Source organism: Rattus rattus, chromosome 13, assembly GCF_011064425.1.
Source record: "Rattus rattus isolate New Zealand chromosome 13, Rrattus_CSIRO_v1, whole genome shotgun sequence".
Lineage (NCBI taxonomy): Eukaryota > Metazoa > Chordata > Mammalia > Rodentia > Muridae > Rattus > Rattus rattus.
Window position 1 is genome coordinate 6,875,588 of NC_046166.1, and position 23,094 is coordinate 6,898,681.

At 50.4% G+C, this 23,094-nt stretch overlaps 1 protein-coding gene across 2 annotated transcripts in view; it reads right to left on the reverse strand.

Annotated features, from left to right (window-relative positions):
- The window catches only part of Nisch (nischarin), a 36,454-nt gene that overhangs the window by 4,393 nt on the left and 8,967 nt on the right, over window positions 1-23,094 (reverse strand). The window contains exons 4-16 of one of the 2 annotated variants that reach the window (XM_032919428.1): window positions 17,449-17,497; window positions 16,053-16,216; window positions 15,670-15,765; window positions 14,245-14,340; window positions 13,234-13,386; window positions 12,458-12,526; window positions 11,886-12,071; window positions 11,584-11,712; window positions 10,040-10,153; window positions 9,621-9,732; window positions 5,613-5,737; window positions 4,634-4,683; window positions 1,140-2,540 (exon numbers count right to left, since the gene is read on the reverse strand). In XM_032919428.1, the coding sequence (XP_032775319.1) occupies window positions 1,140-2,540; window positions 4,634-4,683; window positions 5,613-5,737; window positions 9,621-9,732; window positions 10,040-10,153; window positions 11,584-11,712; window positions 11,886-12,071; window positions 12,458-12,526; window positions 13,234-13,386; window positions 14,245-14,340; window positions 15,670-15,765; window positions 16,053-16,216; window positions 17,449-17,497 (2,744 nt within the window). Of the gene's footprint in view, window positions 1-1,139; window positions 2,541-4,633; window positions 4,684-5,612; window positions 5,738-8,012; window positions 9,072-9,620; window positions 9,733-10,039; window positions 10,154-11,583; window positions 11,713-11,885; window positions 12,072-12,457; window positions 12,527-13,233; window positions 13,387-14,244; window positions 14,341-15,669; window positions 15,766-16,052; window positions 16,217-17,448; window positions 17,498-23,094 lie in introns of those variants that run through there. The other variant, XM_032919427.1, reaches the window with a different exon arrangement.

Below are 23,094 nucleotides of genomic sequence, written 5' to 3' on the forward strand. Positions count from 1 at the left end.
ACTGCTCTATCCCAGTCATACTTATGCTCAAAAGCTTCACTCTCATGGGAGCTGGGAGTTTCCAGCATCAGCCCATGGGGCCACACTGAACGAAGAAGTGGGCTCCTCTGGACGCTGCTCTCTCTGTCCATCAGATCCAGTCCAACTGCTATAATCCCTAGGGCCCTGACCTTGCATTTGTCCAAACACCCCAGAAGCTACTCTCCTGCTGCCATGGCTGTGCAGATACAGCTTTAGGGGCCTGGTCCTCGGCAGTCCCAGGAGCAGGCTAGGTCTGTGACAGCTTGGAAGAAGGACAAGGTGCATGCCACCCAAACCTCCTGTGGCGAGGGAAGGGAAGGGCAGCAGCTCTGTACAGGGGTAAGAGGGCACTGGATTCAGCTTAAGAGTTGAAAGCTCAGACCATCAGCTGGGGACTGACTGAGAGGAGAGAGCGAGCCTGAGGTGAAGACAGGGTTTCAGCCTTTTGCCAGGATAGAGAACCATGAGCTCTTTAGATCCTCCCCTTATAAGTGGGGAATCCAGCAACAGAGAGCAGGGGTCCCCACAAGAGGATGGTGAGTGTGAGAACAAGTTAAAGCTGCCAGCTTCTTCCTGCCAAGGACCTCGATCTCTCCTGAAGGAAAGACGGCCACCCATACATCTGGATCTTCAGAAGGTTCTTTGTGAGGGGCTTCCGAGTTAGACATAACTCAGTCCTTCCTGACAAGAACTTTATGCTTAAAAAAAAAAAAAGCCCGCTAGGTGGTCTCAAGAACGGGGCCCTGGAACGCTCCAAGCTGGCAGAGCCGGCCACTGGGTGAACTGCTGTGGAGGAGAAAGATGACACCAGAAACTACGCTCGTGTGCACACACGAGAGGCAGCGGGAGGGTCAGGGTACAAGTTGATGTTCCCCACTGGTAGACTGGGCTGGTTTCCTTGACCCATCCTGCACGGAACAGCTTACCTGGGCTGCTTTTAAGGCTCTGGAGATCTGGAGCGCTCAGCACTGAGTTCATGGAGGCAAAGGCTGAGGCAGGTCAGTGCTCAGAGAAGTGGGAAAGGGAAAGAGAGGGAGACTCCCACGGAGAACGAAGGCCCAGAGACCACACCCAAGCCAATCCCACACCCAGATCCCAACAGCCTGCGCTCATCTCACCTGGCCCTGCTCTTGGCAGGCTGGCCACCCGCGAGGGGGCCTTGGGTTCTCGGCCTAGCGGAAGGATTCTTGGCGATGACCACAGTCTTCAGGTCCTTCAGTGAGGCGCGGAGCTGATTGTAGACTCGCAGGAAGTGGAATTTCTCGTGGGGCAGCACAAAGATGGCGGTAACAAAGCGGTAGCCAACAAGCAGCTCGAGCACATGGCCATCGGCGAAGGCTCCCCGTGGCTGGGTGCAGCTGCGAGTGGGGTCCAGCAGCACGGTGGAGAGCGGGACGCGGCTAAGCTTGAAGCTGTTGCGGTTGCGACAGTTGTGGGTACCACGACTGGGCATGGGGTTGAAGTCGGCCTTGATGACGTTGAGATGCTGGGAGGTGAGCAGCAGCCAGTAGGGGATGGCGGCAGACTTGACGGCCTCAGAGGGTGCGCAGCAGGAACGCCGCACTGCGGAGCACAGCGTGCAGCTGGCCCACTCGATGTTGCCCGAGTAGTCCCCGGCAGCCGTCTGCACCATGCGCTTGTCGCTGTACACCAGGTAGACAGGGAAGCAGCCCTGGCTGCGCTCCTGAGAGCCACCGGCCACCTTGTAGAAGGTGAGCAGCTGGCGCAAGAACTCTTGCAGGCTGGTGTGGCTGCCGTAGAGGATGGGGCTGCACAGCATGGCCATGTGCTGTGGCGCAAAGCAGGAGCGCAGATCAGCATGGAACTCGTGTAAGTTGGCAGCGTCTGAGATGATGAAGAGCGTGTTCTCACTGTGCCGCACCTTGAGCACCAGACACAGCTCCGGCATGAGGAAGCCAAACTCGGTGAGGTCGCCGTGCGGGAAGCAGAAGACGAAGCGCAGCGATGAGAGGATGTGCTGGCTGCTGCCTCGGGACTCTTGGTGTGGGATCTCAAAGACAGCGATGCCGAAGTCGGTGAGCACAAGGCAGGCAGCGAACTGGCGGATGCTGCCTTGCACGTGGATCAGGAAGCACCACAGCACCTTGAGGATGCGGATGTGCTCCAGCAGGAAGTCCTCATCAGCGCCCAGGGCCCACTCCAGAGCCAGGCGTTCCTCCTCGGCCTCCTCGTCCTCGTCTTCCTCATCCTCTTCTCCCTGGCCACTCCCCTCCTCTTCCTCTGCGTCTGGGGGTCCCATTTCAAAGTAGCGGCTCTCAGCGACATCCTCTTCCTCCTCTTCCTCCTCTTCCTCCCCCTGTTCACCATGGGCTTCCTCTCGCTGGTTGGCAGCCTCAATCCAGGCAGGGAGTTGCCGTTCAATGGCCTGGCGGATCAGTGTGCTGAGTCGCTGGATAAAGTCCTGGTTGGTGGCTGTGTAGCCAATGCAAGTGAAGGGCAGGAAGATGATCTGGCCGGACCCAGGCACCACCTGAACCTCTGGCTCTGCATGATCTGGGCTGTGCAAGAAGAGACTGGGTCAGGGACACAGGGGCATTGCATCCCAGGGTAGTACCCTAACCCTGGGAAGCCAATGAATGGTCTCCTGAGCCTCTCATACAGCTGAGCCTGTCAGGTGGCTACCACAACAAAAGTGCTATGTCAGCTTCTGTCCTTCGGATGCGGCCAGGTGTCACAGAGGCAATGAGGTATACATCTTTGTTGAAAAACAGCTACTTCTAGGGACAGACTGGTTTTCCAGGGCAATAAGTCAAGCTGGGTGGGATCTTTTCATCTAAGTTTCAGTCCCTCTTGGCCTTAGAAATACGATTGGGGGGGTTGGGGATTTACCTAAGGGGTAAAGACCTTGCCAAAAAAGCGCAAGGCCCTGAGTTCAGTCCCCAACTCAAAAAAAAAAAAAAAAAAAAAGAGAAAGAAAAAGAAAAAGAAAAAGAAATATACAATGGTACAGCCACTGTGAAAGAAATACGATTCTGTAGCCAGGTATGGTAGAGCAACCGGCCTGTCTATACAGTGGGTCTGCACCAGCCAGGGCTATATAGAGATCCAGCCTCAAAAGTCAATCGTCAATCAATCAACCAAGCCAGGCGGTGGTGGTGTATGTTAACTTTACGTTAACTTTACTTCTAGCACTCAGGAGAGGGAGGCAGGGGATGTGAGTTCGAAGTCAGCCTGATCTACAGGGTGACTTCCAGAACAACCAGGGCTACATGGAGAAACACTGTCACAACAACGACAAAAATCCAAAAATCATTTAACATTAAATGATTTTTAATCATTTAAGCATACAAATAAACAAATAAATAAGAATAGACTTCGGGGCTGGAGAGATGGCTCAGCGGTTAAGAGCACTGACTGCTCTTCCAGAGTTCCTGAGTTCAAATCCCAGCAACCACATGGCTCACAACCATCTGTAATGGGATATGATGCCCTCTTCTGGTGTGTCTGAAGACAGCCACAGTGTACTCACCTACATAAGATAAATAAATCTTTAAAAAAAAAAAAAAGAATAGACTTCTGCAAAGGGCCAAGGAGTTCCTATTTCATGATGTGTGTGCTGGCCCTGCCCATGTAATTTTGTTCAAACAATCATTTGGGCATGTAATGACCATGGCTTAACAGACAGCTCAACAGTTAGGGACTCAGAGTTCTTGCAGAGAATCGAGGTTTGTTTCCCAGCACCTATACAGTAGCTAGCAACCATCTTGAATTCTAGTTACAGGATATGTGATGCCGTCTTGGTCTCCAGAGGCGCCAAGAATACATGTGGTACACACACGCACACACACACACACACACACGTAGGTAAACACTCAAACACTTAAGATAAAAATAAACAATGCTTGTTTGTCTGTTTTGAGACAGGATCTCTATGTAGTCCTAGCTGCTCTGAAACTTGCAGTGTATGCCAGGCTGGCCTCGAACCTAGAGAGAGGTGCTTGTTTTCGTCTCTTGAGTGCTGCGATTAGAGCAGTGCACCGACACTCCCAGAAAAAGAAACAAAGCTAACAACATAGAGAAGCAGGACCAGCATGACGGCCTACACTTTCATCACTGCTGCCAACAGGAGGTAGAGACAGACCAATCTTTCCATCCTGGTTTACAAAACAAGTTCCAGGACAGCCAGGGCTACACCAAGGCCCTGTCTCAAAGACAAAACAAAAACCAACAAAAAACAAATACAAAACAAACAAAAAAGACTACTAGTAATAGTAGTGGGTGGCTGCTTCTGTAGGCCTATCTACGGAGACTGAGGGAGGAGGGATGCCATGCGTTTGAGGCCAGTCTAGGCTGTATAGCAAGATCTAGGCCAGTCCGGGCTAAATGAGACCCTGTTGCAAAAAGCAAAGAACTCAGAGAGAGAGAACACCGTATCTTCAGCTCAGCACAGGCCAGGCTCTGACTCGCACTGGCTCTGACTGGCCAGCTCCTGGTGGAAGATGTCATTAGGTAGCTGAGAAGCAGGTGGAGCTTGTCTCAAGTGCGCGTGATGAGAGAGACTCCTGACAACAGGCAGCACTGGCTGCTCCGTCTGCAGCAGGGAGCACCAAAGCTGTGCAGCCGGCCCCGCTGCCTCTCACCTCTTCCTTACCTCACACCGCCAACGGCTCCTGGCAAGTCCCTTAAGTCTTCAGCGGCCACCTGACAGAGGAGAGAAGAGTGAGCCACTGCTGCAGCTGTTCCTTAGCACTCCCTGGGTGCTGGCCCTCAGCTGCCTGTAAAGTGCCTTGTTCCCTCCTCCATCTTCTACTCTGGGTGGGCTCGGAACTTGCTGTGTTTGCACCTGCCTGCCCTGACCTACATGCACATCAATGGACCGGAGCCTATTTCCATGGATGTCTGGCACCTGGGGGACCTTTATGCCACCCAAGGGATCAGGTGCTTTGCTTGGTCTGGCCCCAGGCAGGCAGCAGTGCACATGATGGGAACTGGTTCTGGCAAGGACCCCAGTTCTTCCTGCATACCAGGTTAGGCCTAGATCAAGGATCTTACTCTCTCTAAGGTGCCAATCTTCAGGAGGTGGGGCAGACAAAACCTCTGCAAACAGCCTTAGCATCACTGACCATGACCCTCGCTGTGCAGAATAATGGAGCAGAAAGGCCCAGGCATCACGCACACAGCAGTAGACACTCATTTTTCCATCTCTCTTTTCAAGGGGCACGGAAATGGGTTCCGAAAGCTTAAACAGCAACTACTAAGAAGAGCTGGAGTCACATGTGGGAAAGGACAGAGCGGGCTCTGGGGCGCTAGGCATTAGGGGAGATTCCCCTCGGACATCTAGCCTATGTGTGCCCAAAGAATGCCCACCTCCCCTTGCCCTCAGGGCCCAAGAGAAAGTACTGCCCATGCCCATTCCTGTGGGGTGGAGGAGGCCAAACTCAAACCCTTAAGCACTTGGTCTCAGACCCAACTTAGAGACACATCCAAGAGAAGACTACACAACACACAAAGTACCCAGAAGCCCTCGCCACATGTGCCACACCCCAACCAGGCCATACCTCAGTGTGAGCAATGTTAGACAGTAGCAGCATGGCTGAGGAAAGAGTCCCCTGAGCAGGGGAGGGCATTACCTGTCCTGTGGGGAGAGATCCCATGGAGTTAGAGCAGGCTTGGGCAATGGGCCGGTCATCAGGTGGCAGACTATCCGTGGATGAGAGGCTGCTGGCCAGGGCCTCTTCCTGTACGAACATGATACCTGCAGAGACGGGGTGGGCAGGTGGGCAGGAAGAGCAGCTGTTCAAGAAGAGGCTAGGCCTTGGGCTCATGGCACGGCCAGGCACTAGCCAGATCCCAAATCATCATATGGGTCACAGAAAAGAAATGCAGTAATTCAGTAACTCCTCAGTAACAGGATGCAGCCAGTGGCTTCTCTCTAGTGTGAGGGAGAGGCTACTTGAGCAGACAAGCAGGGGAGGGAGTCATAAAGACCAATCCTCTAGAGGTACATTCCAAAGACAGGAAAAAGCACAGAGAAAGAAGTGTCTGGAATATAAACAAAGATCTATGTCTCAATCTATAAAGTGCTCTTACAGAACAAAATGGGAAGCGAGCTGTGTGAGAACTGTAAGAGAAGGTAAAGATATGAACAGACACCCCATGGAAGGAGGGCCAATAGATGCAACATATAAAACAACGCTTGCACAAAGAGACAAAGTGACACGGAGACCACTTGTGTCAAGTGGTTAGACCACACAGCCTGGCCCAGCCTAACTAGGAAGAGACGAGTACTGGGGAACGAGCTCTGGTCTACCTGTCAGAAAAGCATCTTGGTGATGTATTTATCCATAGCTTTGGACGTGTTGGAACACTGTCCAGAGAAAGGACTACAAGTGACCCTGTGCTCTCCTCTGGCATCTCTGCAGGGCTCACAAAGTCCAGTGCAGCCCCCTTCGCCAGGATTCCTTCAGTGCTGAGCACAGCAGGACTGCTTTCCCAGGGTGCCCTGCGACTGCCCTGCACCACTGCCTACTTTACCCGAAATGCACTGGTTACTGAAGCTACACTGAGGCATGAACAGCCTGTCTGGAGCCGTTCCTTCACCCCAGACTGCAACTGGCTAAGGAAGAATCTCCCCTTCCCCACCGACTGAAAACACAACAAAAACAACAACAAGCAAATGTTTCAAACTGCAGCTAGCTGGTCTGGAAGACTTATCCTTCCACAGCCTGACTTCCTCACTAGATGGCCACCATGGCCCAATCAAATGACTGTAGCCTCAAGAGCCCCACATGTGTCATGTTCAGCTGGACTGCTGCCTACAACAGGGCAACTCACAGAGTCCAGGTCTTCGGCCCAAAGGGTAAGCAGGCAGCCCAAGCCCAGATGCCCCCATGAAGCTAAGCAGCAGAGGCTGCGAGGCAGGGGGTGAGCTGCGAGGCAGGGGGTGAGCAGACAGACATGCACCGAGCACCCTAGGCTTTGCTGATGTTGGCACTGCGGCTGAAGTACCTTAACCCAACCCGTCCTTCAAGTCCTAAAAGTGTTCCCAGACTGCTCTGCCTGTGCCCCCGCACGGCTGCATGTTCCTAGAGGACCATCCTGGAGCCCCACTCAGGCTGCAGGAAGCAGCCTGCCTGCCGACTAATGGGCGTAGCCTCCTCGGCAGTGCCAAGCACCTCCCCAGCATCAGCTCACGCGCCTCTCGTTATTTACCACATTTCATCAAATCTACGTGTGGATAAGGTGGCATCCTGGTCATAGTAGATGTCCACGGAAGGGATTCCCACGGCTCCATCACGATTACCAGCTGGCTGACAGCAACTAGGGGACGCCACTGACTGAAAGACGCATCTCAATTTCAGAGAAGTCACAGGGTGGAATGTGTGCATCTTAGAATCCATGATGTTAGGAGGTATCCACTCTATGGTTGAGAAAACAGCTTCCAAGAGGCTACAAGTCGCTTGGGTCTCAGGGCCAGGAGAATGGAACAGGAACTCAGCTGCCTGCTTCTAATCACGTCTACAGCACGGCCTCCTCTCAGCCTCCTGACAGAGCTGGGGAATGAACTCTGGCATTTTGGACACTGACCCTGTCAATCTTCCACTGCTCTCACGGCTGTGATGATCAGGGACTGGGGTTTCCCGGCAGCACCCACCTCAGGCAGACCTTGAGTGCCCAGGGTAGGTTAGTAAAGCTGTTCTCATACACAAAAATTCCTGTCCACCCAGGCCAGCTCCAGTAGCACATGGCCAAACACACATACATGTGGGTGCCTCACATTTGTGAGGACAAAAAAATAAAAAATTAAAAAAAGTAGTCTTTTCTTGCCACTACCCCCCACCACCCCCAGCCTTGTTTGGGCATGAGGAAATGCAGACAGGACTCTGTCCACTTCCTTCCTGGACCACGGCCTGAACAAACAAGTGGTCAGAAAGGGCCACTCAGCAGATGGGATAGGGGACACCAGGAGTCCTCAGACAGGGTCTGACCTTTGTTATTTCTCGCCCAAAGGAAAGAGATGTGCACACACAGACATCCACTGTAGTTTTATTTACAAGAGGTGTAAATATGGGACAACATCTCTCAGTGTCCAATGACTGGGAAGGGGGGGCAGACTACAGAGCACCCAGGGGTGAAAGGGCAGCAAGGAAGGGGTAGATGAGGCTCGCCCCAGGCTGCTGCAGAGACTTCAAACCACAAGGTACAGTGGCTGCTGGCAGTTGTGGCCTGGAGGAGACACCCATTCCTCCTGCCTGCTGGGGTCTGCTCTTGGCCAGCTTACTCTTCACTTGCTTCTCCATGCACCCATGCACCCACGCATGCACGCAGCACCATGTACTCACGCATGCACACACTGACTCCACAGTGCTAGGACAGGTTATGCCTGGACTACTGCCCTGCCCCAGACGTCTATGGTTGCATGCTTTCTATGTAGCTCACTGATACTGTGGGGATCTGAAGAGAGGTCAGGGAAACTTCCTCACAGAGACCCAAACTTTCTTGCTCTTTTATGAAAAAAAAAAAAAAAGAAACAAAAAAGCAATCAAAACTTTGGTGAAAAGTTTGACAAGCCAATGGTAAATGTGCTGGCCCCCAGCTCTACCGTCCGTTTTCATGACTTCTGCACATCAGTGTGCCTCAGGCTGCTGTGCTCTGGGCTCTGCCTCAACATAAGCAAGTGCTGTCTCCTTGCACTGTCTTCTCTCCCTGACAGGACTGCCGTGGAGGGTTCTGGGACGTAACTGCCTTTCCCTGCCCTTCCTGGCGTGCACGCCACAGCTTGGTGCTGCTAGTGGGGAGAACTTCCCTTTCCCCGGTATCTTAGCCCTCTCTAGAGACGTTTCCTCCAGTGGGGTCACCAGATTAAGGAGTAGAAATATATTTCTGGTTCTTAAAACCTAGGGCCAAACTAGTTTCCCAAGACCTCACACCAAGTTCTGCGTCTCCAGGAGCCTGGGCGAGTGGCGTTCTTTCCCGAGTGTCCCGAGCCTCAGCTCCACTTGGGACGGCATACCTGCCCCTCTTCTGTCGGGGCCAGGCCGGCAGCCACGCTCATGGCACCTGGTTCACTCACTCATCTCCGAGGATGCCTGGGTTCAGAGGTGAAAGCCCTTTGAAAATGCTCACAACAACGGGCAGCTGAAAAGGACTGTACTTCCACGGGTCCATGGGGACAGGCAGCCCATCTTGGTTCCATAAATGCAGTATTTGGGGGTTTGGCCATACCTTGAGTGCTACAGAGGCATCACAACAACAATAAAAGCTCTCTATACAGGGTCAAGGGCTCCAAACAAGGCCTGACTTTCTAGAAGCTGACCTGCCCATGGTGGCCACAGGGAAATGGATACGTATGAATCAACGGCCTGAGCCTGCTCAGTTCTCTCCAACACCCCAATGGTACCCTCTAGGAACTGGACATGATAGAAAGGGATAGGGGGTCCTCACTAAGCAAACAACAGTGCTGAAATCAGGCCAGGCACCTCCCTGCCATGTGCCACCCAAGGAGCCAGCCTGCAAAAAGTGCTACCCTCCCTGTGCCCGTAGGAAGCAGGTGCCAGCATTTCTCTCAAGCACACCCCTGCCTATGGTCCAGGCAGAGCTGAGCAGCTCAGCTGGGAGCAGGACCTGCTCATGATTACCTTGGTTGGAGAGGATAGGCTGAGGCAGGGAGGCTGAGGTGGGAACGGCAGTGGGAGGGGAGCTGCTGGGTCTGATGCAGGGAGCAGTTGGGAGCCGGAAGTCCTCACCAACCTGAGGAAGAGTACTGAGTTAGTCCAAGAGGGAAAAAGGTACAGGAAGAACAGATCTGTTAAGGCTAGGGATGTGCAGGAAAGAGCTCAACATTCCCCCAACCAGAGGATGTTGAAAATGACCTGACAAATCACATACAAAGTACCATTACCAGACCATAGCACTCATGAGGACCCAGCCTAAGGTTTCATAGGCAGGGGCCAGGGAATGGGGCATGGGGCACTAATAATCAGACATCCCTGAGGGATCCCACAGCTCAGTTTCCCCAACAAAAGCTGCATCCTTGGCTGGATGGAGGGTTGCTCACCTTCTTTTCTGTGCTGCTCAGTTTGGACTTGACGTCTTTGGCTTTCTGAATGGCCTTCAGCACTTCCACAGTGTCCAGTTCCTTCTCTGTGGTTGCGACATCATCCAGACAGATCTAGAGTTCGGAAAGCAGCTTACACTATGGAGACAGCAAAGCATATGGGAGAATGGGGACCCTGCTGAAGATCATTGGCACCTTACAGGCTCTAAGAGGATTGGAATTCATGAGAGGCCCTTTTATCACCACAGGAAGTATCGGAACCACCTTAGATTGCCCATGAAGATCCCAGTACATTGCTTAATTTGATTTTTATTCCTTCCACTAAGAGGGGCAGAAGCTCTCCTGGGGAAGCAAGAAGGGGGTGAATGCATGAGGCTCCATTTATATAGGGCACACACCCAGACCAAAGGACAGGAGCCGTGGCCTAGGGGTGGAGCAGGGAGAGCAGTGGGCTACAAGGTAGCAGAAAGGCTTGCCAGATGGCCACCCCAGCACCAGGCAGGGAACAGACACTGGGGTCTGGATGTAGGCCAGGGACAGCCTTTAGTCTGTCCCCTTCCTCCTCCTTCCCCCTCCCCACTCCCCTTCTCCCCCCTTATTTATTTGAGATGGGGTCTCACTCTCTGTCACCCAGGCTGTCTTGAACCCATGGGCAAACCTCTTGCCTTTGGATTCTCAGTTTGGAATTATATGTAATAATCATTCCAGTAAGAGATGACGCCTTATAACTGTCTTTTAGGGACACGTGGACAGGAGTGACCATGGTAGGAACAGAGAAGGCTGAGAGAGACGCAGACCAAGTCCTGTGTCTTCTACCTGGACTCCATGGGACTGTGATGAGATGGGACAGCCTGCTGGAGGCTGAGGGAAGGAGCACACCTGGGTAAGGCCCTGCTTGGTCAGCATGGCGGTGCCTGTACAGTCAGAGCCTGTAGGTAGCACAGACTGGACTGACCCAGTAAGGGAAAAAAAATCTCTAGGCTTGTAGTCAAGCACTACGTTAACCAGCTGCCCAAGAAAACGATAATTTCAGGCATCTTAGATAAATTAAATATGGGAGACTCTAGGTCTCTTGCCTAAAATATCCAATGTTATTTTCATTGTTGTTTTTTGACACAGGATTTCTCTGTGTAGCCCTAGCTGTCCTGAAACTTGCTCTGTAGATCAGGCTGGCCTTGAACTCACAGAGATCTGCTTGCCTCTGTCTCCTGAGTGCTAAGATTAAAGGTGTGAACCACCACCGCCCAGCTTGCAATGTAGTTTTTAAAAGTTGAAAACCATCCTTCCGTGCCTCTGTGTTCCTGAAGGCCTGCTAGCCTGCTAGCTCACATGAAGCCTGCCAGGGATAATCCACCGACGGGAAGAGGTGGGAACTGCAGGGAGCCCTCGCAGGGAGCAGCGGACGTGCAGGCCTGGAAAGCAGCCACCCCTCAGAAGCAGACGTGGGCAGAGGGCACAGCCTTACCTTGCTTGTTCGGCCTCTGCACACAGCTGGATTTACCCTACCAGTCTCTCTGAGCTCTGCTACTGGTTCCGGGGCTTACCTCAGAGGCTCGTTCTCCAAACTGGGAAAGCACCTTGGTCCGGTAGTCAGGGATGATGCTCAGAGGGTTGTTTAGCAGGGCCACGCGCTCCAGACACGGCAGGTTGCCTATGCTCTTGACTTCATCCAACTGCAAGACATCAGTGCCGTTTGGCCCTTTCTTCTAACACCTTAGCAGCAGACTATACATTTGATGGCTGCTTTTTGAGTGAACAGAATTCTATTGGTTTTCTTATCTTTAAAATAATAAACAACAAGGTCCAGCAATCCTAGATCCTCCAGGCCCTCAGGAGTGGGGCTCACCTGCTCAATCCGGTTGTCTCTGAGGTCCAGATTAACCAGGGAATAGAGTTTGTGCAGACCGCTCAGACGCTCTAAGAAGTTGCCTGCCAGGTTTAGGGTTTTGACATTGCCCAGTTTAGTGTGTACGCCTTCCAGGGAGGAGAGCTTGTTGTAGGACAGGTCAAGGTGCACGAGGTTGTATAGGTGCTGTAGTAGCAGAAGAAACAGAGTAGCAGCAGAGGTCAGTCCTCCAGAGAGGTCACTGTGCCCTTTAGACCAATGGGCCCGTATGAGGCATCTTTGTAAGTCCTTCGACAACTGTTGATGAGGGAAAGGCCTCTTCCCTCCTTCCCATGCCGTAACCGGCTGGTGTCCTCTGCAGGCAGGTTAGGGGTGAGCACTGGAAATCAGCCTATCATCATCATCGTCACACTCGGCCTGCATGCACTCAGCTTACTAACACTTGGGAGCTAGAGTAACAGTCGGTCGGGTCAGTCCTGGAAGCTATGCTTACCACCCCTTGGGTATGATGCTTTTCAGCCTTTGGACCCACCAGGAGAGCAAGTCCCCAGAGAGCTGTGGGCAGACATTACCTGCAGGTTGTCCACAAATAGCACTCCATTGTGACTCAGGTCCAGATACTCAATCTTTGGGATCAGTTTCTTATGAAAGAAAAGAATGCCCAGCATTACTCAAGGGGGCTGGGCTATGCCTAGCTAGTCCATGTACCCGGTGGCTGCACATGCATTTCCAGCCAGCAGTCTCTCTCCCTGACACCTCCCACTGTTTCAGCAGCAGAAACCCACAATCTGGATAGAGCACAAGGCTTCAGAAATGCAAATGGTAATTCCCAGAGAGATAAGGGAGCTCGTTCTTTTTACTGTGCCCACTGCCACAGCTCAATAAAAATCACACTATTATTATGGTTTTTCAAGGCAGAGTTTCTCTATCCTAGAACTCTCTCTGTAGACCAGGCCAGCCACAAACTCGGAGCTCCTTCTGCTTCTGGCTCCTGAGTGCTGGGATTGGAGGCACGTGCTAACAGCGCCTCGCTAAGAATCACGCTCTTAAAGTCTCTGGAAAGTCACTCTACACAGGCACATCTGTAGTCTAGGGAATGCGTTTTCCGCTACTTCTTAGGACTCCCCAAGGCTATGTTAAATGTGTGCACAGTTCATAATGCTTCACTTCATTCTATCAATCAACTCAGTTTTAAAATATTCTCATTTTGAAATTTAATTTTAAAACTATAATATATAGAATACTGAATACAGATTTTTGAAGAAGCCTTCAGAAAAAGGTCAAACTATAATAGCCATTCCTAGGGTCTGGACAGTCTAAGAGCCTTGGAAGGCTGCTACACTCATACCACAGATTCGTCGATCTCAGAGATGCTGTTGTGGCTCAGGTCTAGGGTGGTCAGTGCTTGCCATGTTGGGATGACAGCGGTCACAGGGCCTCCGAAGGTTGTGCCTTCAGGCTCCCACTCATCAAATTCTGAGGCTTCAGGAACAAGAACTTCCTGCACAAGAACATCTGTTGAGCACCACACTTGGGCCCTCACGCAACACTAAACAGAAAATGCTATAGTTGCAAAATTTAAGGAAGAGTTTGAGCATATTTAGGATGAGGAAATGAGCCTGCATTAAAGGGCTTTGGTTTGTGTGTCTTTACGTGGTTGTGAAATAACTGAAAGGCTTAGCATACCAGCAGCTTGAGTATGCTGACCTTGTGACTTCAAGAATAAATGCTAGGCAAGCCCTCATGGGCCTCTGCTGTAGAGTGCTATCTTCCCTGGCTTAACCGGCAGAGACTGAAGGGCTAAGTCATGGTGTTGCCAGGCAGCCTTGCTTCAGAACGGTCTCTACTGTGGACAGCAAATCCCTTAGCCATGACTTCACAGGGAGAGAATCATCACTGAGAGGAGAGTAACAGCATAGAGTGTCGGTCACCAAAGGAGAGTGGGGCAGTTCTCCCTAATTTGACCTTTGATGCCTCAGCCTGGGCCACAGGCAAGAAATACCTCCCAAGGGACAAGGCAGCTACACTTTGCTCTCCCTACAGCTTAGACCCAAATTCTGATCAGATGCCTAAGTCATAAAATCTGTTACTATGTATGGTCCCTATACTAAGGGAGGATTTTAACATGATGATGGTGACATCTACATAACGATAAAAGAAACTTCTAACATCAGCGGCAGGGCTGCTTCCTTTACTCATATCCAGACAATGCCCAATCTTCCTCTGCAATGCCGTGGAGGATGAGACAAATGGGTGCTAAGCCAGGGCTGCTGGGCTCAGAGGAAATTCTGTCAGGTTCACTAACAAAGGCAGTACCCAAAAGCCAGGCCCCAGGCAGAAACGCAAAGGCAGATCTCACCTTCATTGAGGCTGCTGAGAACCTAACGCTCATTGTGGCCAGTGTTGGCTTGGAGGTGACCAGCCCTCGGACATGCTTGGCATCACAGTGACTCATCTGGAACAAAGAACAGCCGTGTCTCGGAAATGGCATCCTGGAGTCTCAGAAACCCCAGGAATTAGGAGTTCCTTTGATGAAAGGTGACTCGAAACTTGGCCTCTTTCAGCCTGGTGGTGGTGGCAGCAGCAGTGCACACCTTTAATTCCAGCATTCAGGAGGCAGAGGCAAGTAGATCTCTGAGTTCAAGGCCAGCCTGGTCTACAGAGCAAATTCCAGGACAGCCAGGGCTACACAGAGAAACAACCTTGGTCTTTTTTATCCCCAGTGCTATTTAGCAGATGAACTGTTAAGCAGCTAGTAAGAAAGGAATTTAGCTAAGCATAGTTCTAAACACCTCTGATCTCAGTACTCAGAAACAGAGGCAGGTGGATCTCTGTGAGTTCAAGACCTGCCTCATCTACACAGTGAGTTCCAGGACAGCCAGAGCTACACGGTGAGACCCTGCCTCAAAAATGGACTCTCACGTTACGAGACACACATCTGGGCTTACCCAGGAAACAGAGGAGACAAAGGAGTCAGAGCTGGAGGACAAGGGGCCTCTTCCACATTGCTGGGAGCATCCCTTCTGCCTCTCCAGCTGTCTCACTGTCCTCAGGTAAGGACAGGTCAATGACAGCGGCTTCTGGGGTTCCGTCACATTCGGTCTCCTGGCCAAACCTCCTCATCTTCCTAAGCCTCAGTTTCCTCAAGTGTAAACTGAATGGAAGCCTCTCTACTTCACAGAACAGCTGGGAGACTGGATCAGTAAACATGCACACAGGGTATAAGGCTGAACACAAGCTAAGCTCAGGAAACACAGGTTTAAAACAGCTTTTATTGTTCATTACTAACTACCTTTCTTTTTTAAAAATGATAACGAAATTAGTGTTAAGAACCAGAATTCAATAGGAAGCAAGATAAGGCATTTCTTGTTAGGTGTGGGTGTCCTAGAGGGCAAAGAGCCTTCAGGCCCTTTGACTTGGAAAACAAACAATTGGAATTGTCTCTCCCTGGCCTTTAGGATGATTTCTGTGACATCTACCTGAATAACACTTGTCCCTGACTACGAGAGGCCAGAGGAACGAGGCTGCCGTGCTCTGCTTAGCTAATACTTCCTGTTGCCTCCAACAGACATGGAGGCCTGCAGCCAGCCTAGGACAGAAAAGGCTCCCTTTCTGGCTTTAGAAGGGCTTGATTTACTTGGATAGAACCTGTCAATCTATTGCCAAATTGGAAGGCAACGGTGCCTCCCACTTACTGTCACAACCACTGCTACATGCGGACACTAAGTGCAAGGTGCTGCTGTGCAGGCCCAGGCTGCCTGTTCACCAGCAGCCTCGGCCTTACCTCCACCTGGTGAAGAGACTTGAATATCGAAAGATCAAAGGGCAGGAGCTGCTCTCGAATATTGCTGGTCCCAAAAGGTCCTTCTGTGCCAGAAACCTGAGGCCAAAGAGGGATTTAAATTAGGGATGCTGACACCTTCCCATCTGCATGGCTGGGTCGCTGTGGCGGCAGCTGTCAAGCTCGAAAGTTCTGACCACTTCAACAGTGTTGAGACGGTGGGCCATGCTGCCCCCTGGTGCTCACAGGCAGAAGCACAGTGTCAGGAACACTGAGCCCCTTTCATGCACTGGACAGCCCAAGCCCTGGTCTCCTTCACACAGCCCAGCAGTCAGAACTGGGAGCCAACTGAGTGATGCTCCACAGCTAAGCCGCCGCGCCCTTACCTTAAGGTACTTAAGGCGACAGGTGAAGTCTAGGATGTGTCCAAGGTCAGTCTTGGCATCACCGCTGGCACAGGTAGGCTTTCCCTGCTGCAGCTGTTCTGTGATAGCATAGAGCTGCAAGGGCCTGATGGCAAAGACCTCACCGGCTCCTAGAAGCTGTTCTCCTGTAAGAGCCAAACACAAGGGTGAGCCCAGCCCCAGGGCCGGCTGTTGTAGAGCCAGGGTATTACAAGCACCAAGCCAACAGTCAACAGGCATGCGGCAGGCACCTATGACAGGCACCCACCCACCATGCAAAGCTGCACTCCTAAGTACACAGGAGCAGCCCTTTGGAGCTCAAACTGGGCACAGGGTACTACTGGGCACATGATGAGAAAGGAGGGATGTGTTGTGGGAGTGGGGAGCCATTCAGAAGAGTAGAGGTGTGAGGCACTGACTGAGCCAAGATAGGGCTGAGAAAGGAGTGCTCTGGGTATCACAACTACACTGTGCCCTCTAATATGCCGAGACTAAGTTCAATTAAGATACCAGTCCTTAAACTGCTTCTTCTATCAGGTTTCTGGGCCTCTGACCACTAGCATTCCATCCTCACCTCTCTTCAGGGAAGGTTGTAAATGCTAAATATAAGACCGGTGGCAGGGCCTGCTCACTACACATCAGCTACTGTTAATACGTTCTCTGGCCAGACCATGACCCAAGACTGACTTCTCTTTGTGACTTGAACACTTCCAAGCAAGGACAAATCAGGTGCAAGATGGCAGCATGCCAGCCACCTTTCCACACCCCATGTGGCTTGGAAGGAGATCCTGAGACTTACTTGGGTGAGTCCCAGACACTCACCTTACACAAGCCTGGCTACCTGAGTTTGATTCCCAGAACCTACATAAAGGTGGAAGGAGAGAACTGACTCTACCAAGTTGTGCTCTGACCTCCATATGTGTGCTGTGACACACGTGCCCACATAAACATACCCCATTAATAATAATAAGACAAAATAATAATGCTAATAAGGAATCTTAAGAATGGAGAGATGGCTCAGTGGTTAAGAGCACTGACTGCTCTTCCAGAGGTCCTGAGTTCAATTCCCAGCAACCACATGGTGGCTCACAACCATCTGTAATGAGATCTGGTGCCCCCTTCTGGTGTGTTTGAAGACAGCTACAGTGTACTCACATACATGAAATAAATATATCTTTAAAAAAAGAAAAAAAAGGGACAACTAACTATAGGCAGAGCAAGCAGGTGGGTAGACTTGGTTGGGGACCAAGGCCAGGGACACCTTCAAGGAGGTAGGACCTGGATAGGACCTAACAGACAAGTCCCGTGCTATCCTGAGCCTTCCTACCTTGGAGATTAGGCAAATGCCCCCAGCCTTTCAAGACCAATGGCTATGTACCTTTTTCAAAGAGTTCTTCAGCCAGTGCTGCAGTGACACCATTTATTTCCTGTGGAGAAAACAAGCCCTGCAGTTAGACATCTGCCTGCCCATCCGTGGAACTGCGCACACCCTGCTAGCTATCTACTCAGTCTGCTCCTGGAGGGCCAGCTCTAGATCCCAGGAGTGACACTGTGTAAGACACTGTCACTTACAAAACTTGCCCTTGAGAACTGTACAGCCAAGTAACAGGAATCACAAGAGACACTCATGATGTTCTAAGTGGGTGAGTGCTTTGAGAATAGGCTGTACCATGCCTATTCTCCAGCAGCATGGCCTGCAGGCAGCTAGCGGACACCGCTGCTAGGTGGGCAACAAGCTAGAGGTGGGAGACAATCTAGAACGAAGCAAGGAGCTTAAAACCAGAACCAAGGATTTTCAGATATATGGACATCACAGTGGTCTCCTCAAATGCAGTCCAGGTCTGCACAGGCATGAGCGCTGCAGCCCACGAGTCAGCAAAGCCTGACTGATGCCATGGGTTGGCTGGGGAGCCAGCATCTCCCTAAACTGACCCTGGAGAAAGGAACGTCCATCTTCTCTCTTGACAAATGTTTATTGAAAAGAGTGGACACACCTTTTTCCTGTGCGCATCCCGTCCAGATTCACAGCAGTACCACAAAGCCCCTAGGTCTCTAGAAAGACGTGGCAAGGGTTTTCAAATGATACAATGCCTTAAGGAGACATGGCGAGAACCAGTCTTTTCTCACACTGACAGCTGCCATGCTGGGCTCTACCTCACGGCAGACAATGAACTCGGTAGGCTCTGGGCTGGCTGACCTCTCCCACTGCCCTGCTGACCTGCTACTTTGCACCATGTTACACACATGAGCAAACACAGAGGAGAGCTTTAGGGACACCCAATTTTATATATGGCTATAAACCAGTAACACTACACTCCAGCACTAGATCTTGGTCCTCCCTGGACATAACCAGCTGCCTCTGCACTCAAACCATTGTGGGCCGAGTCGGCTCAGTGGTTAACAGCACTGGCTACTCTTCTAGGGAACTTGGGTTTGGACTCACGTGATGACTCATAACCACTGGTTCTGAGCCAATTTTAGGCTCCTACTCCAGCGTTAGGCATCTCTTCTAACCTCAGACACCAGACACAGGCATGGTATTACACACAGGCCAGCAAAACCCTCATGCACATACAATCCTAAATCTAAAACAAAACAATCGTGTGGTTTGCAGACCCCCATCAAAACCTTTGGCTCTGCCTCCCACAGGTAAGAAATTAAATCGACAGATGGCAGTACACAGGTCTTTTTGTAAACAAGCCCAGATGGCGGGTGCAAATAACCCTGCACAACTCACAGGAACACGACTGCCATTAGGACACGCAGTTTATGTATTTATAGAACTTAGACAGCACCTGGCTGAGGGGACGTGGAGTTCTGCTCCTTTTGTTCTCGGTACTTGTGGTCTCTTCCCCATAACCTTACAAGTCATAGCTACTCCCATCCAATACCGGGAACTGAGCCTAGGGCCTCCATCGCTGAGCCTCAGGAACCAGCCCTTTTCTTTCTGTTTTGAGGTAGAATCTCACTAAGTTGCCTGGTTGGGGTCAACTTCAGAATCCTCGGCCTCAGCCTCCCAAGCAGCTAGGACAGATAGGCGCCCTATGCCCAGCTCCTGGCAGCACTTCTAATGTTGTCTATGTACAGGAAGCCTTTCCTCTGGCCTAGTTGTCCTTTGTTCAGGGTGGTTCAAGTGTTCTTAACATACTGAGGCTTTTCATTCTTATGTTTAGCCTCTAATTCCTCTCCTTTGTAACTGCGAGGATCTCTTCTTCCACTCCAAGAATGTAAGAATATGACCTTCTATGATCTTTAAAAGTTGTGTTTAGGGGCTGGAGAGATGGCTCAGTGGTTAAGAGCACTGACTGCTCTTCCAGAGGTCCTGAGTTCAAATCCCAGCAACCACATGGTGGCTCACAACCATCTGTAATGGGATCTGATGCCCTCTTCTGGTGACATGTGTACAGCGACAGTGTACTCATATATAATAAATAAATCTTTAAAAAAAAGAGTTTTACAGTTTGCTTGAAATTTAGTTTATATGTAATATAAGAATTGTTCCTCTGCCACCTCACCCCTCCCCTTGGTGTACAAAAAGCCATCACAGCCATGTTGGAGAGTTGGGGCTACGTCAAAATGTAAAAGGCTAGCAGGGTACCAGCTAGCGGAGGCTACAAGTTCTAGGAAGTTCAACTTCAGTCTTACAACCTCCTAAACCCATCCGTTTCCCTTGGAGGATGTGAAGATCTGAATTCAGTCTGAGAAAAGCTTCGATTGACCTCAAACAAGTCTCCCATGCACTTCTGAAACGATGTCCTTTACTTCCTGTCCTCCTGTAGTCAGACCACGGATTGCTGCAATCTCAGGGCTGCTAGCCTACACTTCCCTCAGCTCCTAGGCCGCTCAAGCACTATGTAGCACAGGAAGCCTGTCTTTCTGCCTTGTGACCACCCCTCCAACCCCCATGGTGTATTTCTTCGGGCAACTGGTGTTGATTCAGACGGAACAGAGACAGACCCTGGCTGGATATCAGCCCTGCTAAGGAGACAGGGCTGGAGTTTCCAGAAAACACAGAAAAAATTAATATGAGGGGCCAAGAGCTAGTGCTTTAATTTCTGAATGTCGAAAGCAAGCTAACACTCCCCACTCGGGGCACAGGAAGAGCACACTGTTGCCCTTCCTACTTGGCTTCCTCAGACTGACCTTCACCTTAGGAGAGAGCCTAAGCCAGAGGAACACAGAAATCTCTCAGCCTACAAACCTAGAACTAGAACGCTAGCCTCCTCTGTCAAACTGCATCTATGGGCAAAGGAACCAGAGTCAGGTCTCTCTGGGACAGGAAGAAACAGGGCAGGGGGCCAGTGGCCCAGGACTCGATGTAGGGCCAGCTGTGGAGACAGGTGTTCCTCTACTATTATATTTGTATTATATTTGTGCTGAAGGGACCTGAAGTGCTTTGGGCTGATACAAGCTGCAAAGGAACATGGGTTACAGACTTAATCACTATGCCAGGAAGAGGGTTGTGTGTAGTCAGTGTGCACTCTTGGGGAAAGAAGCTCTCATGCGTGCTCTCTCTCTGTCTCTGTCTTACTTTCTTGTTCTCTCTCTCTTTAAAAAAATCTGTTGTGGTGGGATGGAACCCAGGGCCTTTCCCATTCTGCCTTAGCTATGCTTCCCCTTTGGGCTTCAGATAAACATTATGTGGACTCAGCCTAGCTGCAAGTGTACCCCAAATATATATGCCAATGCTCAATTAAAAACCCCTCGCCAGGCAGGGGCTGGAGAGCTGGCTCAGCGATTAAGAGCACAGGCTACTCTTGTAGAGCTTCTGAATTCAATTCTCCACAACCACATGGTGGCTCACAACCATCTACAATGGAGTTTGATGCCCCCTGGTGGCACACATGTATATATGAGGATAGAGCACTCATACATAAAATACATAAAATAAATAAGTAAAATTTAAAACAAACAAACACCTACCCAGGCCCTGACACCTCTGCTTGGTCATGGTTTGTCCAGTCAGTGGACATTGGCCAGGCATTAATCACAAGCCACCGAGGCCACCACACAGATGTGATTTGGATACACATGTTAAGGACTGAGGGAGCTTGTCCAGCTTTTATTTTGTGCTAGAAGAAGTCAGGCATATTCTATGTTTTTCACCTTTAAGCAAAGAGTCCCCATTGAAGGATTCACATATAAACTTTAAAGAAGCTCCGAGACTATCAGCTTGAAAATCAAACACACCCAACGGGCTTGTTACCACCCACAGTCCTCTCAACTAAGACAGGTTATAGAAAATGGATCTAAAGTAGTCCTAACAGGTGACAGTTACAGCTCAAATTTTAAAATGTTTGGTTCCAGCCCAGTGGCTTTAATATAAGGAAATGATACAAACAGTGCTTGTGAAGAGACTCAAGTCTCCTTCCTACCAGAGCAGCCCAGTATGGTGACACGGGATGAGCCCTGATCCATGCCTCCCTCTTCTAAACCTCAGACATTCACCGTGTCATCTCCTGCAGGATTCAACAACCCAGATTACCATCTTCCACTCACAAAACAGTTCAAGGCACAGAAAGTTGAATGACTGACTTGGATTTAACCTGAAATGAGCTGTCTGGAGAAACGTGTCTCTGTCTATTTCCAAGTCCACTGTAAGGTGTCCTACCCAAGAATGGTCACAGTTGTGATAGTCCATGGATTGGACACTACACAGATAGAAAATGTCTCTGGGGGTTCTGGGCTGGGGTCTATCACTATGAGTCTAGGAAGCTGAGAGTACAGCTATCCGGGAGCAGGAAACAAAGGCTGCCCCATCCCCTGGACTCCCACTTTAGAGTTGGATGGGGAAAGGATGCTTTTCCCTAGTTGTTAAAATCCATACTTTGAAAGAATCAAGCTGGACCTCCACTTCATACATAAAAATGAACTCGAAATGGGTCAAAGTCCTAAATGTAAACAAAATTGGTAAGAGAAAATACAAAGTCCTGTGACACTGGGAGCAATGGCTTCTCAGACATGGTACCCAAAACAAGTGACCAAAACCTACAAAGGATGAGCCTCATCAGAAGAGAAAGCATGGGTGCTTCAAAGGGTGCTGTCAAAGGGGCTCAGTACTTCAGAAAACTCGCTGCTCCTTCAGGGCACCCGGGTTCAATTCCTAGCACCCATAGAGCTAACAACTGTCTATAACTCAAGTTCCACTCCTGTCCTGTGGCCTCTGCAGACATTTTACATACATGGTGTACAGACATACATGTAGGTAGGCAAAACACCTCTAAAAATGAAAATAAATAAAAAAATTTAAAGGGTACTATCAGGTTATGGAAACCAGGTGTAGTGATACATGTTACAATCCACACTCGGGAGGCTGAGGCAGGAGGATAGTGAGTTTGAGGCCAGCTTTTTCTACAAGTTTTAAGTCAGCCTGTGCTATATAGAGACCATGTCCTAAGAAACAACAACAGAATAAAGAGAAAGGCAGTGGACACAGCGTGATGGTGCTCCACGTTTGGACTGTAAAAGGCCCTGCCTAAATTTGATCTGCAGATCCCCTCCTCCCCCCAAAAAGGAAAAGAAGAACGAAAATGAGTTCCTTGTGTGTATATCACACTTCTGATAAAGTTCTAGCATCCAGAATCCACTAAAGAACTCAAAATGAACAAAAGAACAACAAACCCCTAATGTTACAAAGGACGAGGGATTTAAATCCATTTCTCTGAAGATACAGACAGCAAATTAGCATATAAGAAAATCTCAACACATTAGTCATGGTGCAACTGCAAGCCAAAACCATGGTGGAACTACGTCACCTCTACCGTGATGTACAGGCTGAGACCTACATCACCTCTACCGTGACGTACAGGCTGAGACTTACATCACCTCTACCGTGACGTACAGGCTGAGACCTACGCCACCTCTACCGTGATGTACAGGCTGAGACAGCACATGTGGCAGTCCAAGGAAGGCTGTGGGGACTGGGACCTACACACTGTGACTAAGGACGGAAAAGAGCAGCAACTCTGGCAGTTCCTCAAAGTCAAGTTACTGTAACTTACTTTCCTCTCCTGGGTCTACACCC